Consider the following 16,411-nt stretch of genomic DNA (forward strand, 5'->3'; position numbering starts at 1 on the left):
AATAGTTGCGGCACACGGGCTCTCTAGTTGTGGCGCACGGGCTCTAGAGCGCGTGGGCTCAGTAGTTGCGGCGTGCGGGCGTAGATGCCCCGCGGCATGTGGGATCCTAGTTGCCCGACCAGGGATTGAACCCGTGTCCCCTGCAGTGGAAGGCAGATTCTTAACCACTGGACCACCAGGGAAGTCCTGATTTTGATGCATTTTAAATTTTGAGAGTGAAACAGTTATCTGCTAATTCATCCATGAAAAATTTGGAGTAGTTTACATTTTCTTCCATTTCTCTTTCCAAATTCCCAGTTTCTTATCGATATAATTTGGAATTTTTGACCCAGATTAATATAAAATGGTTAGTTTTTCAAAAATATGTTCTTGTAGGTATTTGCATTGATTCATAGCATATTAACAACAAGTTAATTTATTTGACTGGTTTAGTTGTTTAATATTTCTACATCCTAGTTCTTAAAATTTTATTTTGAGTCATCTCTAACTTGGTTGGAAAAAGTAAGTGTTTGTGGATAATATGTTATGCTGTTGCTTATTTGAAAATGTCTTTCTCTTGCAAATTAACAATTTGACAGAAAATTTTAAGTCATAACTTCTTGCCTCAAAATTGTGTAGCCATTGCTCCATTGTTTTCTGGCATTCAGTATTATAGAAAAGTGTAAGAACAGTCTTACTTTTATTTCTTCATGGGTAACTGTGATTGTCCTAGATGTTTATAGGCAGGTTTTCTTCTATTTTCTTAAAATTTGAACATTTTACAAAGCTCTATCTAGGATGATATTCTGTTTCCATTAATTTAGTCTGATACCCAATGAAGTCTAATCTGCAGAGTCAGCTTCTTCAGCTCAGAAAAGTTATATTTTATTATTTCTTTGGTTTGTAACTTCTCCATTTTCTTTTGGGGAATCGTTTTATGAGTTGACTGAGTTTCTTAGATTTGTATCCCTTGTCTTATGGTTTTAGAAATAATTGAGCTGTATTGTCTTTGCCACAGTAAAACAATACTTAGGAAAGGGTTACTAATTAAATTCTCTTAGATTTGGTATAGATAAGATAAAGTAAGTGGAATAATTTTCTTTTATAATTAATTTGTATTAAAACAAAAGTTGACAAAGTAGTTTCAGAAACCTGGAGATATTTATTTCCTAACTAGGACATATATTTCCCTTGAAATATTTTCATTATTTTCTCAGAAAACCACTTTTTTATTGTATAAGGAAAATTTTCAGTCTACTCTTAATCAGAACTATCACAAATCTCAATTAATGGACTCAGAATTAATGAAGTATTCTTTTGGATTCTTTAAATAATCGTATACTTGCACTTACTTTAATGCATATTTTTACTATTTATGTCAGTTCCCTCTGTGAAATAGAAGATTCCCTCCCTCCTGGAAAAGCCGTTTTTTATACGTGGGCTGATCCGGTGGGCTCTAGAAAGCTGAAGTGGACGTGTGGAAAAAGCCACGGTGAAGTAACACAAAAGGATGTATGTACTGGATTGATTATTTTGGTGTTCTCAGAAGTCTTTTATTTATTTATTTTTTAATTTACTCTCTTTCAGCCTTACTAGTTTTGAGGCCTCTTTTGTGTTTCCACTTCTTAAAAACTGCAACAGATTTTTAAAACAGTATTCAAACTTTAACTTAACCAGAAATGTTTAAAACTGGAAACAGTCTTATTTTGTCTGCCTTTTTATTTGCTTCTATTATGTTATAAAGGGTAAACTTAGGTACTTTCAGCATTCAATTTATAAATACATTCTTTGCATTGAAAGTCATCTCAAGTCAATTTAGCTTCTGTGAAGGACATTTAGGGATCTATTAATGAAAGAATTTATCTCTGGATGGCAAACTGTTGTTTTATAATAATAAAGTTAGGTATAAACATTCTCCAGTAACAAATGACTTTCAGAAATTGTTTTATTAAAGTTTTATTGGTCTTTCAAATTTTATCTTAATTTGTTCCCTATTCCAGTGTCTTTTTTCTTGCCACTAGTTATTATTTCTCTTATCAAATGAGTAAATGAATGAGTATTGAATTTTTATTAATTTTTATGACTTTTTGTAATCTTTTGCGATGATTATATGTTATCTGGGCTCTGTCTTATTTGGTTGGTTTTTTAACATTAGACCAGCCTTGTATTTTTGGAATTGACTTGCTAATGCTTTGTTTAAGACTTTTGCTTGTATTCATGAGAGAAGTTGGCCTGTAACTTTCCTGCCTTGTAATGTCCTAACCAGATTTTGATGTTAAGGTCATTCTAATACATGCTGGGAAATATCTACGATTTTCCTATTTTCTGGTAGAGCTTATGTAAGATTGGTATGATTTCTAGAATGTTTGGAATATTTCCTAGAGTTCACCAGTGAAGCCAAGCCATCTTAACCTGCAGTAGTCTTTGTAGGAAGGTTTTAAATTATGAATGCTATTTTATTATTATATATAGGGCAATTCAGCTTTCTGTTTCTACTTGTGTCATTTTGGTAAGAGGTTTTCTAAGAATGCTTTTATTTCATCTCTGTTTTCTAATATATTGATATAAATGTTTTCATAATATCCACCTTTTTATCTTTTAATATTTATGGGAATGATTCTCTTTTTCGTTCCTAGCATAGACTATTTGTACCTTCATTCCTTTTTTCCTGATAAGTTTTACTGAGATTTTATTAGTTTAATTAGTCTCAGTTTAGTTTTGTCTGTCAGAAAACCATCAATTTGCTCTTTTGATGATCTCTTTTATACATTTGTTATCATTTTCACCTATTTCTGCTCTAATCTATATTCTTTCACCTTCTGTTTTAATTTGATAATTTTCTTCTAAACTCTTGAAATAGATATTGTATTAGTCTGCTCAGGGTGCCATAACAAAATACCTTAGACTGGATGGCTTAAACAATGGAAATTTATTTCTAATGGTTCTGGAGGCTGGAAGCTTGAGATCAGAGTGCCAGCATGGTCAGGTTCTGGTGAATCTGGTGAGGTCTCTTCCTGGCTTGCAGATGACTGCCTTCTTGCTGTGTCCTCACCTGGCAAAGAGAGAGTGAGCGAGCGCTCTGGTGTCTCTTATAAGGAAACTAATACTGTTGGATCAGAACCCTATTTACACCTTCCCCCTCCCCCAGGATGTCATTTAACCTCAATAGCCTCAATAAAGGCCCTGTGTCCTAACAGTCACATTGGAAGTTGAGATGTTAGCATGTGAATTGGGGGAGGGGGCAAATGAGTTCATAGCAGATACCTAGATCATTGTTTATTAGACTTTCTTCACTTCTTATTTGAAGTCACTTAAAGTCACAAACTTCCTACCAAAAACAGTACTAATTTTATCTCACAAATTTGCCTGTGCTGTATATTACTTTTTTTTTTTAGCTAAAAATATTTTCTAAATTTCATTGTGATTTATTTTTATATTTTGGCTTCATGGTTACTTAGGTTATCACTTTTCAGAAGTATTTTGTAGTTTTGTTTGTTTATTTCTAACTTAATGCCACTGTGACTAGAGAACATACTCTGATTGAATTTATTGGAATTTATTGAAATTGCCTTTGTAGGCCAGCATGTGGTCAATTTTTGTAAATATTTTATGTGTATTTGAAAAAAAATATGCATTCTGTAGTTGTTGGTTACAGTATTCTATGTGTTACCAGGTCCAAGCTCGCTCTGCTCGCCACACTACAGGCCAGTAAACTGGGAGGTGTTTGTTTGTTTGTTTGTTTATTTAACTTATGGCTATGTTGGGTCTTTGTTTCTGTGCAAGGGCTTTCTCTAGTTGCGGTGAGCAGGGGCCACTCTTCATCCCGGTGCACGGGCCTCTCACTGTCGCGGCCTCTCTTGTTGCAGAGCACAGGCTCCAGACGCGCAGGCTCAGTAGCTGTGGCGCACGGGTTTAGTTGCTCCGCGGCATGTGGGATCTTCCCAGATCAGGGCTCGAACCCGTGTCCCCTGCATTGGCAGGCAGATTCTCAACCACTGCGCCACCAGGGAAGCCCTGGGAGGTATTTAGGCAAGGAATAACGACTTTATTCAGAAAGCCGGCAGACCGAGAAGTTGGAGGACTAGTGGCCCAAAAAACCATCTTGTTGGGATCTGGATGCCAGTTTCTTTTATAGAACAGAGAGCAGGAGGAGGTGAGGAACTAAAGTAAAAAGGCCATTTATCTTGCAAAACATCTCACATGGCCTGCATTGGGGAGGGAATGTGTTAGTTTCTTCTTTTCTGAAGCCATTCACAGGTGGGCAGGGTCAGATTGTCTCCCTGTGAGCTGAACAGAGGCACTTTAGTTTAAGGTTCAGTCAGAGAGGCAGGGTTCCCTGAAGCAGGTCATTATGTATGATTATAATAACAAAAGCAACAAAAAGCAAAGGTTAAAGTCAAAGAAAGAGATCCAACATGGAGTCAAAATTGGCTGTTCCCTGTTACATATATATGTTGATTTATTCAAATTTTGTTGTATTGTTTAAATCTACCTCATTAAATTTTTTGTTTGCTTGTTCTGTTACTTGGAGAGTGGTGTTTAAAATCATGGATTTACACACTCCTTTTTTGGTTTTGTTAATTTGGGCTCTTATGTTTTGAAACTATGTGATTAGGTAGATACAAATTTAGAATCGTTATGTCTTTTGTTACATTGATTCTTTTATCAGTATGTAATATTACAGTGCCCACCACAGTATCTTTTTAGGCTTAAACATTCAGACTTACAAAACTATCGTAGGCCACAGTTTACAACTGCCTGCTTGGGTGGATACAGGCCAGGAAACACAGCATACCAGCAGGGAGCATCAGACAAGTTTAGGAGGTATTCTCTTTGGTCACTTCAAACAACAGCTTTGATGTGAGGGAAAACAAGGCTCACTGGGTGTGTTATGAGCCCCCTTGACCTAGAAGCCCTACCCCACAGTAGCAGATATCTCTTATAACAACCCATGAACATAGCTTGTAGGTTTTCTGCAAGGGACACAAAAAGATCATCATATTAACAGAAGCCTAAAGCTTTAGCTTCCTACTATATTACAACATTCATTCTTGACTTATTAAAACCTGCTGTAAATTAGTACTTGTACCACTTTCCCAGTAATGTAAGGACTTTAGAACTCTTTAACTCTGTTTACTCCTTCCGTCTTATGTAATATTGTTGTGTGTTTTATTTCTAAATAGGTTAACTCCCGTAAGAAGTATTACTACTGCTTTCTACAATTAGTATTCCATTTAAATGAACACACATATTTCTCCTTTTGCCACTTTTCATTTCTGCCTGCATCTCCATACTTCTGTTTGGGTTCATTTTTCTTCTCTTTACTATTTTTTTAGTGTGAGTTGTTGACTGAAAAATTATTCACAACCTAAAAGTTGAGAGTTATGTTTTATTGGGCGGGAACTTTTAGGACTTCAAGCCCAGGAGGCAGTATCTCGAGTAACCCTGAGAGAACAGCTCCGAGGAGGCAATGGGGGAAGCCAGGTTATATAGAAGTTTTACAACAAAGGGCAGGTAGTCAGGAACATCAAAAGATTATTGTTAATTATAGAAAACCAGATATCCCAAGTTAAGGAATTTAGCACTTTTCTGTGTATAGGAAGATGCAAGAGTCTGGGCTCAGTGAAATCATTCCTTTGATATGCACCTCAGCTATCTCAGGCCAGTATCCTGTGTTTTCACATCCTGAGTTTCCTCAGGGCCCACCGTGGGGAGTGGCTGCAGTCTGATGGCTGCTAGATGGCAGGTATTCTTCATGAGTTTCCTCAGGGCTCACCAGCTCACCATAGGCTGTGGCTGCAATCGCTGATGACTATAACATCCTTTGTTTACTGATATGGCAGCCAGTATTCCATTTATCAGAGTCTACAGCTGATTAGTTTTCTATCAGTTTCATTCTGGACATGTCTTTATTTTGCCCTGTTTTTTCTGCTGGATATCAAATTTCAGGGTTGGCACCTCTTTTTTTCTCTTTATCTTTGGAATTCACCATTACATAAATGTTAGACTTTTCACCATGTCTCTTATGACTTTTATGTGTTGTTCTATATTGTTTCATCTTTTTCTCTCCTTCCTTCAGTATGGATATTTTCTTCTGACCTATTTTTCACTCTATTTCTCTCGCCGTATCTAATCTGCTCTTAAAATCATCCATGGAGTTCTTAATTTTAATTATTGAAATTATGAGTTCTAAGACTTCTATTGTAGAGTTTTTGTTCCAAAATTCTCTATCTTGTTACATAATTTCTTGAATGTTTTGATCATAACTACTTTAAAGCCTATCTGACAATTTCAATATCTAGATTTCATATGGATATTTTTAAATTTTCTTCTTTTCCTTGGTTTTCACTCAAATCCATACTTTATGCATGTTTATTTTTGCCTGTGTGCTGGACATAGTGTATGAAGAATTTTAAAGGTAATTTGAGGCTCCGTATGATGTTCCCTTTCTCTTAAGAACTTGTGATTTTACCTTTGTAAGGTAGCTAGTATGGGGGAGAGTACCTTAATGGGGAGTGAAATTATTTGAACCTGGTCTTCAGTCCGTGTGAGGACTTGTGTATTTCCAGTTTACCCTGGCACCTAAAGTATCACCCTTTGGGGACTCAACTAAAAGCCTAAGCTGTTGACCATTCTTTTTGGTATGCCCTGCACCCCAGTTTTGGTCCTTCCAAACGTGAGACTCCCAATTTTAATGTTTTTCTTAAGCTCTCACTGTTTGCTTCTACTTTTAGAACTGGCACTTGTGAACTCTGAATACAAAGTACACTTTTATTGGCTTTCTTTCTCTCTCAGATCTTGGCCCCATTAATTCTCACTACCTTGGTAACTTTTCTCTTTTCAAACACATATTTTTCCTTTTTAGATTTTGTCCAGCTTTTGCTGTTAGGAAGAGTGTTGGTCCAAGACCACCTAGTCATCAATTGCCAGAGCAGAAACCCGTGGTATCTTTTTAAAATTAAGCTTGTTAGCATAGGGGAATGTAATGGCATTTTGTGTGTTGATTTTTTTTATCCAGAAAATTCACTGAATTCTCTTATTAATATTGATTATTTGTTTTTTATTTTTCCATATGGACAATCATGACACTTAGAAATAATGAGAGTTTTGTTTTCTCCTTTTCAATCCTTTCATCTTTAATTTCTTTTTGCCTTACTGGACTGGCTAGCATCTCTATATACTGTTTAATAAAAACTGATATTAACACGTCTTTGCCTTATTTCTGGTCTCAAGTTATATAACTTCAATATTTACCTTTAAGTGGGATCTTTGCCAAAGTATGGTGTGTGTGTTTGTTTGGGGGGTTTGATAAGAGGTTAAAGAACTTCTCATCTAGTCTTTGTTTGCCAAAAATTTTTATTATGCCTGGATATTGAATTTTTTTAAATGTTTTCTCCCACATAAGTACTATTTTATTTACATAACATTCCTTCCTTACTTCAGACACTCATCTTGGATCACTTTCCTTTTGCCAGTGTTTAATTCCTCCTATAGAATTTCCTTGAGTGAGTCTCTATTGATGATGATATTTAGTAGTTTTCATTTGTCTTTAGGCATCTTTATTTCCTATACTTTTCTTCACTGAAGGATATTTTTGCTGAGTAAGGAATTCTGGGTTCTGAAGTGTTTTCTCTTAGCATATTGATGGTATTTTTCTATTGTCTTTTCAGTGTTGCTCTTGTGGAGTCCAGTGTTCTTTGAATGTATTTGAGAGGGCTGCCCATAATTGGCCTCACTTTATGTTTTAAATTCATGATTATTAGATTTATTCAGGAAAAAAGACTTCATTTTAATATAAAAAATAAAAATAATCAAATATTTGACCTGTTGATTAGTACTTTTGCATATTTATAGCATAATATTTATATCAAAATGATAGATCAAGTTTATAAAGGTAAATCTGTAATCCAGTGTAACATATTAGAAAAACTTCAGAATTATTTGGAAATTAGTTTATTTATATCTTAATGTCATTTTAGTACTATGTATTTTATTTTAGAAAGTGTTATAAGTAACATGACTGTGGTAACAACTCATTTTTAATTTCAGTGGATTATAACATGAATGTGTACTATATATTATAATTTCCTGTTAATCAGAGTGTTCACTTAACTAGAAATTCATTGCTGACAGTTAATTATTAGAAGTTAATTATTGAAACTGAAGACCTTGATATCAGCACAATGCTTATATATAAAGGCTTCCTGCAGAATTAACCCTGTAGTAAATATTTGTGCTTTGTAGAGCATGCAACTGAGGTGTCAGATATTCTTTATCTTATTTAGTTCAGCTCTACAAGGAAATATGAATTTCTGACTGAACAACTTCTAATGCATAACACATTGATTAGTCTTATAATAAATCAGAGAAAATAAAATTTTGTGTTATTGATTAGCCTAGAAAGGAAGACTATTTAATTAGATTTTACTATGGTATTAAAAGGACAGTTGACCTGTCTTCCTGACTTCATAATGATTATGGCAGAAGCTGTCATCAACTGATTTTAATTATGTAAATTTCCAAATGTTTTACAATTATTAATTTATTTTGTTCAACCCTGGGAACGAGGTGCCATTACTATTCTCATTTTTCAAATGTGGAATCTAGATTTCATGTTGGATGTGACCAAACTCTAATTTTTTATTTTTTTGATGATTTTGTTTCAGGATATGATGACACCTATAGATCTGGGGGAAAAGACCATTTATTTAGTTTCATTCTTTGAAGGCTTACAACGCATTATTTTATTCACTGAAGATCCAAGGGTATTTAAAGTGACATATGAAAGTGAGAAAGCAGAGTTAGCAGAGCAAGAAATTGTGTTGGCATTACAAGATGTTGGAATTTCTCTTGTCAACAATTATACAAAGCAAGAAGTAGCCTATATTGGCATTACAAGGTTAGATGCATTAAAATTTGGATACATTTAAGTGATCAGTTCTTAATCATTAAGAGTGGTGATTGTAAAATCTAAAATGAGTTAGTTTAAATTTTCTGTTTTGACTATTCATTGATACTAATCTAAGGTAATGCTAATTTAAAAGTGCTTTGATGCTTTTTTTTTTGCCTTTTGAGATAAAGATATACCAAAAATCAAATTTATCTCATCATGTTGTTGATTTTCCCAGCTCTCTAAAAATTAGATTTTTTCAACTTATCAAAGGTATATTTTCTTTCTTTAATATGTCATAAGGAAATGTTCAACTGTTCATTACCGCCTACCACAGTGCAGGGTACACCACAAATCTAATCTTTTTCTATGAGTTTGTTTGTTTGTTTGTTTGTTTTTGAAGTACATTTGATCTGCAACACTATGTTAGTTCCTGGTACATAACATAGTGATTCAGTATTTCTGTTCATTACAGTGATCACAATAAGTCTAGTTACCATGTGTCACCATACAAAGATATTACATTATTATTGACTGTATTCCCCACACTGTACATTTCACTTTCTAATCACTTTCTACTTTGACCTTGGCACTTTAAGATCTAATAAGATAATACTGTATTTACCATTTCCCACATAAGTCATCACCAGTAAAACTCTTTTCTTTCCCTTTTGCACTTAATATTCCTGTTTATAAACACTTAAAATTAATTTATGTATACTACTGCCGAATTTGAGAGCGTTTCTGTATTGCAGTCTGTATAACAAGGATAATGTAGTTTTAATCCTTTACTTGAGTTAAACTCTCAAATAAATATATAAATTAAAGGTATATGATACAGATTTTACTTTGTTTTTCTATGTAAATTCATCTAGAAATGCCCCTGACTTCTCCTTGAATGGTATCCATGCCATTTAAAAAGTCATATTAAAGGGAATTCCCTGGCAGTCCAGTGGTTAGGACTCTGTACTTCCTCTGCAGGGGGCACAGGTTCGATCCCTGGTCAGGGAACTAAGATCCTGCATGCCACTCGGTGCGGCCAAATGAAGAAATAAATAAAAAGGCATATTAAAACTATTTTCTTAGAAATTTTTATTGTTCTCAAAAAGGTATGTTTATTACTTAAATAAAAATGTCAAATAGATAACAGATTTTAAGCCTGTGAAACCTGATATGTGCTATCTCCTGTGCTAAATGATGTGAATGCAAAGGGGATTAATACATGTTTTCTACCTTTCTGTTTATTAAGTGAACATAAATCTTAGAAGGAATAGACAAATAGAATAAATAAAGTTAAATAACTTACATACTTAAGTACGCAAAACAAGTGAAATAATATTAGAATGTGGATAGATTTTTAAATTCTGCATTTAAGTCTTATAGCAATTTTTTAGTAAATTAGATTTGTTCCATTCACTATCTCTCCTAGATTACTATTTCACACGTTATCTCTTTTTAAACCCCCATTCTCTATCAGCTCACTGCCTTGCATCTTACTTCACTGAGTAAATTGACACAATCAAAAGGGAATGTCCAAAGACCCACTCCCAATATCTCAGCTTCCTATGCACCAATACTTTGTATCTATATATTGCAGTGACACATTTCCTAGTTATCATAGATACATTGTATGTGCTCCTATTTAAACATATGTTTCTACTTTTGCACTATATTTCATTCACTCTTGCCTCTTGAGACATTGATCCAGCAATTCTCTTCTTTTTTTCTCCTACCTCAATAATTTTTGGCTCTCTACTGAATTGTTCCAACCAGTGTAATTTCTTTCAACTAAAAAAAATTCTCTTGAACCCACTTTTCCTGCTACCTACTGCACATTTCTTTGCTTTACTTCATAGCCAAACCCCTTAGAAATGTTAATCTATTACAGAAGGTATATTCACTATCTCCAATTCTTTTTTTACCCATTTTTTTTTAACCATTCTGAACAGGTTTTTGCTTTCAGTATACCATGAAACTGGTCTTGGTAAGATCACCAGAGACCTAAGTATTGCCAGGTCCAGTGTACAATTACCAGTCTTTGTATTGATTATGTTTATAACATTTAACACAGATCCCTTCTTGATACAGTGTCCTTGATGTTACATCCAGGATATCTCACCACCTTGGTTTTTCTTTCTGTTGCAACATTTCCTATTCTCACTTGTTGGTTGCTTGCCTTTTTCTCAACTGCTTAATACTGAGTACCTTGAGGCTCTCAGACCTTAGTCCTCTTCTCTGTTTCAGTTTTGATTTCAAATACCATATATATGCCAAAAACTTCTAGAAATATATCTTCAGCCAGATTTTTGTCCTGAACTCCAGACTTATCTATCCAATGACTTACATAAAGTCTTTACTCAGGTATCTAAGAGACTTCTTAAGCTTTGTAGTATGTAAAACCAAACTCCTGATCTCCTACCAAAACCTGCTTTCCCACTGGAGTTAATGACAACTACATTCTTCCAGCTGCTCAGGCCAAAAACTTTGGAATCATCTTTGATTCCTCTCTTTATCTTACACCCCACATCTAATCCATCTAAAAGTAGTGTTTTGGATCTAGCTTCAAAACACACGTAGAATCTGACCACTTTGTACTGCCTCACTCTTAGACCACCGTAGGCAGAGCCATCACCGTTTTTCTCCTGGCTTACTACATTACATTCCTAACAAGTTTTACTATTCTAGTCTTCATCCCTTTTTTTTCTTTCTTCCCATTCCAACACACAGTACATTCTTAAACCTTAAGTCAGACTATGTGGCTGATTATCTTCTCATAATGTTTCAGTGGGTCCTCATCTCAGAATAAAACTCAGAGTCTTTACAGTATCCTCAAAGCTTTACGTTATTTTGCCTCTCATTATCTGTCTTACTTCATCTTCTACTCTTAATGTGTTCCAGGCATGCCAGCCTCCTTTTTCTTCTACCTGGACGACTACAGGCATGCTCTGCTTGGAGTCTTTGCTCTAGCTTGTCTCTCTACCTGAAATGTTGTTCTTCTCTTCTGTGCTGGATAACTCCCTCATCTTCTTTAAGACTGTTGAAATCTTGCCTTCTTAATGACATCTCTGGTGGCCACTCTTCTGATGCTGCAACCCCTGCCACTTTGCATATCCCAGTACTCCACATCCAACTTACCCTGTCTACTTTTTTCTTCTTTCAAAAGCATTTTCACCTCCTAATATATTACAATATGCTAATTTACTATTTATTGTCTATCACTCCTCAGGTAAAAGAAAGCTCCAAAGTGGCAGAGATGTTCACTGATAATCTCCCTGCCACCTAGAATAGTGCCTAAATAGGAGTTTAATAAGTACTGGTAGAATGAATTCATGTTTTTAAACTTGTAATGTGCTTGCTTACAACTAGGGATATTGCAAAAATTTACTGAAGGTTTTTCAGTAATGGTAATTCATGTAATAAACCAGTTAAAATGAAAATGTTTATAAATTAGTATCATGATTTTTGCTTTCATATATAAGTTCTGATGTGGTTTGGGAGACAAAACCCAAGAAGAAGGCAAGATGGAAGCCAATGAGTGTAAAGCACACTGAGAAGTTAGAGAAAGAATTTAAGGAATATACTGAATCTTCACCATCGGAAGATAAGGTTATTGAGTTGGACACTAACATTCCGGTAATATTTTTAAGTACTGATATGAAGTTTTAATTTTTATCTGTTGTAATTAGATAAATCACAAGTTAGTTTTTAAGGAGAGACTAGTTTGCTTACAAAACAATGAATCCTATTATACATACTTTATATAGAATATTTTAAAGGGATAGTTCTCTGTATCAGTATTCAGACTTTCTTAAGCTGCTAATGATCCACTCCCTGGTTAACAAGAAGGCAATAAGTTGTTTTGTTTTATTTTTAAAACTGCTTTTTCTTTTATCGCTTTATTTTTTTGATAAATTTTAGTAAAGTTATATAAAAAGTGATAAAACCAAGTTATAAGGATTATATGAATATTTTTGTGAATTGTATGGATATGGGGTATAGATCTCAGTCAAAATCTCATCAAATATTTAGCCTACTATTTAATATTATCTTTAAAGTTTTTTGATACAGATTTCTAATTTTAATCAATTAATAAATAAAGAGAAATTCCATGTTTGTGTGGGGGGGGCATATTTTTCAGGTTTGCTTCACACCTAGTGGTACTAACATGAAAATTCTGCAGCCACATGTAATAGCTATAAGAAGAAATTACCTTCCAGCGTTAAAAGTAGAATATAGCACATCTGCACATCAATCATCATTTAGAATTCAAATTTACAGAATACAGGTGAGTTTGAAAAGATAGTCAAATTATATTCTAAAGAAATATGGCAATAAATGTATTCGCATAGTCTGTTTTGTCTACTACTTAAGTTTCATTGTTGGACTAGAGTTTTTGATTCCTTCTACTTCTTAAATTTTGTTATTCTAGTCAGGTTCTATAATTAACGTATTAATATACTGACCTGTTGTTTGTTTTCTTAGATCCAAAACCAGATACATGGTGCTATATTTCCATTTGTGTTTTACCCCATTAAACCTCCTAAGTCGGTCACCATGGATTCAGGTTTGTTTGTATTTTTACATTGCCATGAAAATGGTTGTATTAGCTCTTTGGTTTCTTTTACTATAAAAATATGAAGTGAAACCATTCTCAAGTTTAGTGTCTATAGGATCATTGGAAAATTAAACAGCTTGAAAAAAGACCAGGAAGTACTCAACTAACTTCAATAAAACTGAGTGGATACTGAAGAAAAGATTATTTAGAAATACATATATAGTGTTTAGAGATATTAATTTTTTAAAAAGGTTACTAATTTGAAACCCCCTAATTTAAAAGCCACTAGAGGGCTTCCCTGGTGGCGCAGTGGTTGAGAGTCCGCCTGCCGATGCAGGGGACACGGGTTTGTGCCCCGGTCCGGGAAGATCCCACATGCTGCGGAGCGGCTAGGCCCGTGAGCCATGGCCGCTGAGTCTGTGGGTCCAGAGCCTGTGCTCCGCAACGAGAGAGGCCACAACAGTGAGAGGCCCGCGTACCGCAAAAAAAATAATAAAAATTAAAAAAAAAAAAAAGCCACTAGAACCTTTGAATAAAAAGATAAGACCCTGAATCTGTTTTCACAAAGACTTCCTAATGATTCTAATGCATACTTCTGGTTTAAAATCACTAATTTAAAGGATCAGTTAACCTTAGAGTGAATACAGATAATTAAAAAAAACAATCCTGTAGTCTGAAATTAAGGTTGTGATAGATCTTACAGATATCAGTAATTTTAATTGATACTCTTGATTTAGTAAATAATTTAGTTGTCCACTGTGATGTGTATTAAATTGCAAGAAAATGCTTATCTTTTGTTTAAAGCATCATTAATCATATTTATTAATCTTTACAGCACCAAAGCCCTTTACAGATGTCAGTATTGTCATGAGATCTGCAGGACATTCGCAGATATCACGTATTAAGTAAGTGTCTTAATACATTTATTGTGTGTTCATTTAATCTTTTAATTTAAATATGAGTTAATTGTACTCTTTTTTTTTTTTTTTTTTTTTTTTTTGCGGTACGCGGGCCTCTCACTGTTGTGGCCTCTCCTGTTGCGGAGCACAGGCTCCGGACGTGCAGGCTCAGCGGCCATGGCTCACGGGCCTAGCCGCTCCACGGCATGTGGGATCTTCCCGGACCGGGGCACGAACCCCTGTCCCCTGCATCGGCAGGAGGACTCTCAACCACTGCGCCACCAGGGAAGCCCTAATTGTACTCTTAAATAAATAAATTTCAGATGAGTCAAAGATTTAAGTGTAAGATATTAAATTATAAAGGTCATAGGAAAAATCAATTATTTCATAATCTTGGAGAGTCAGAAAGCTCCAAATGAATTATACCTAGGTATTAACAATAGTCATTTCTGAATTGTGTGTATTTTATTTTTTATTTGTTTTCTCTATTAAGTTGTCTATAATTACTGCATACTGTTTTAGAAACAAGAAAATAATATTTTCAATTCAGTCACCACCCAGTTCAAAAAATACAACACTGACAGAAACATCCATCTATGTATCACTACCATATTTCTTGTTTCCTCCACCCTATCACCAAGATAAATACTATTTTTATTCCCTTTTTAAAATACTGTTTTATTGTTTATGTGTACCTAAACATTATGCTTCTTACTTTGCCAAAATTTTTCCTAATTAAAAAAAAGTTTTTTAACTGTAAATATATTCCTGGGACTTTCTTTTTTCATTCAGATTTTTACTAAAATTTATTTTGTTGTATGTAGCTAGAGTTTATTTATTATCACTAGTATGTAGTATTCTCTTGTGTGACTATATACCACAGTTTACTTACCGATTTCCTCTTTGTAGGCATTTTCATATTATGAGTTTGTTGCCATTATGAAGTGTTGCTGTGACATTTTTTAATTCATTCACCTAAAAAGTCCTAAGTTTCAATGTTTTAATATTTATCTAATATTTTTTCCTATATAATTTTGTTAATGCAGTTAATCAATGATTTTTAAATGTTTTTACCTTGTATTATAGGTATTTCAAAGTGTTGATCCAAGAAATGGATCTCAGGTTGGATCTTGGGTTTGTCTATGCTATATCAGAACTTATGGCAGCAGCTGAAGTAACTGAAAAAACAGAGGTAAGACTTATAATAATATGATGGGAAGAATTAGGGAAAGAGGAGGACTTAAAAAAATTATAACGTTATACATTCTTAAATGTATTAAAATGGTTTTAAAAATTAAAATTTTTTTATTATGCTGCCGTGGTTCTACATTGGCAGATATCACATTTTCAGATTATAGAAGTTGGAAGCAAGACAAATAACCTTTTTAAGACGACTTAGCAAATAGGCGGAAAGGTTTTAGGCCAGTAGTAAGGGGAAGAGGATAATCAGTCATGTTTACATCACTTTTTTCCTCTTTTATTTTTCTGGGTTATTTTTGTATTGATTAATAATTTAGAAATTTGGATATGCCAGGATATTTGATGAGAAAAAGGATAAGGCAAATAAAAGGTAAGATGTCCTTGCATATACCTACACACATCTTCCATGTACTTTAAACCATCTTTAGATTACTTACAATACCTAGTACAATGTAAATGCTATGTCAGTAGTTGCCAGGGTGTGGCAAATGGAAGTTTTGGTTTTTGGAACTTTATGGATTTTTTTTTTTCTTTTATATTTTCATTCTACAGTTGGTTGAATCCATGGATGTGGAACCTTGTGGATACAGAGGGTCAACTGTATACTGAAACAGTGCTGGGTTCTTGTCCCCCTTTCTCCAAGGCTCATTATTGTTATTGGTTTATTTATTAGTTCAGTGACTGGCTGGATTATTTTATTGAAGTCTACCCCACCCCCACCCTTACCTTTCCCTGCATTGTTAAGCCTTTGATGTCGCTCCTCAGGGAGGTGAAGATTTGGGACACCCGCAGTTACCCTGGAATAAAAGTGGTTTTTACAGGGCTCTGCATTTCTTTCCATGATCACAACCGCTAATTGCTGGGTGATTGCTCTGGTTTTTTTCAGTA

General features: G+C 34.4%; 1 protein-coding gene across 3 annotated transcripts in view; it reads left to right on the plus strand.

Moving 5' to 3' along the window:
- VPS13A (vacuolar protein sorting 13 homolog A) overlaps positions 1–16,411 on the plus strand; it is a 259,057-nt gene that overhangs the window by 204,554 nt on the left and 38,092 nt on the right. For all 3 annotated transcript variants that reach the window (XM_082614126.1, XM_082614124.1, XM_082614125.1), the window contains 7 exons: positions 1,362–1,491; positions 8,646–8,878; positions 12,349–12,502; positions 13,008–13,154; positions 13,352–13,433; positions 14,260–14,329; positions 15,410–15,515. In XM_082614126.1, coding sequence (XP_082470252.1) covers positions 1,362–1,491; positions 8,646–8,878; positions 12,349–12,502; positions 13,008–13,154; positions 13,352–13,433; positions 14,260–14,329; positions 15,410–15,515 — 922 coding nt within the window. The remainder of the gene's footprint in view (positions 1–1,361; positions 1,492–8,645; positions 8,879–12,348; positions 12,503–13,007; positions 13,155–13,351; positions 13,434–14,259; positions 14,330–15,409; positions 15,516–16,411) is intronic.

The sequence above is a fragment of the Mesoplodon mirus genome (assembly GCF_964341445.2).
Source record: "Mesoplodon mirus genome assembly, chromosome: 1".
Taxonomy (NCBI): domain Eukaryota; kingdom Metazoa; phylum Chordata; class Mammalia; order Artiodactyla; family Ziphiidae; genus Mesoplodon; species Mesoplodon mirus.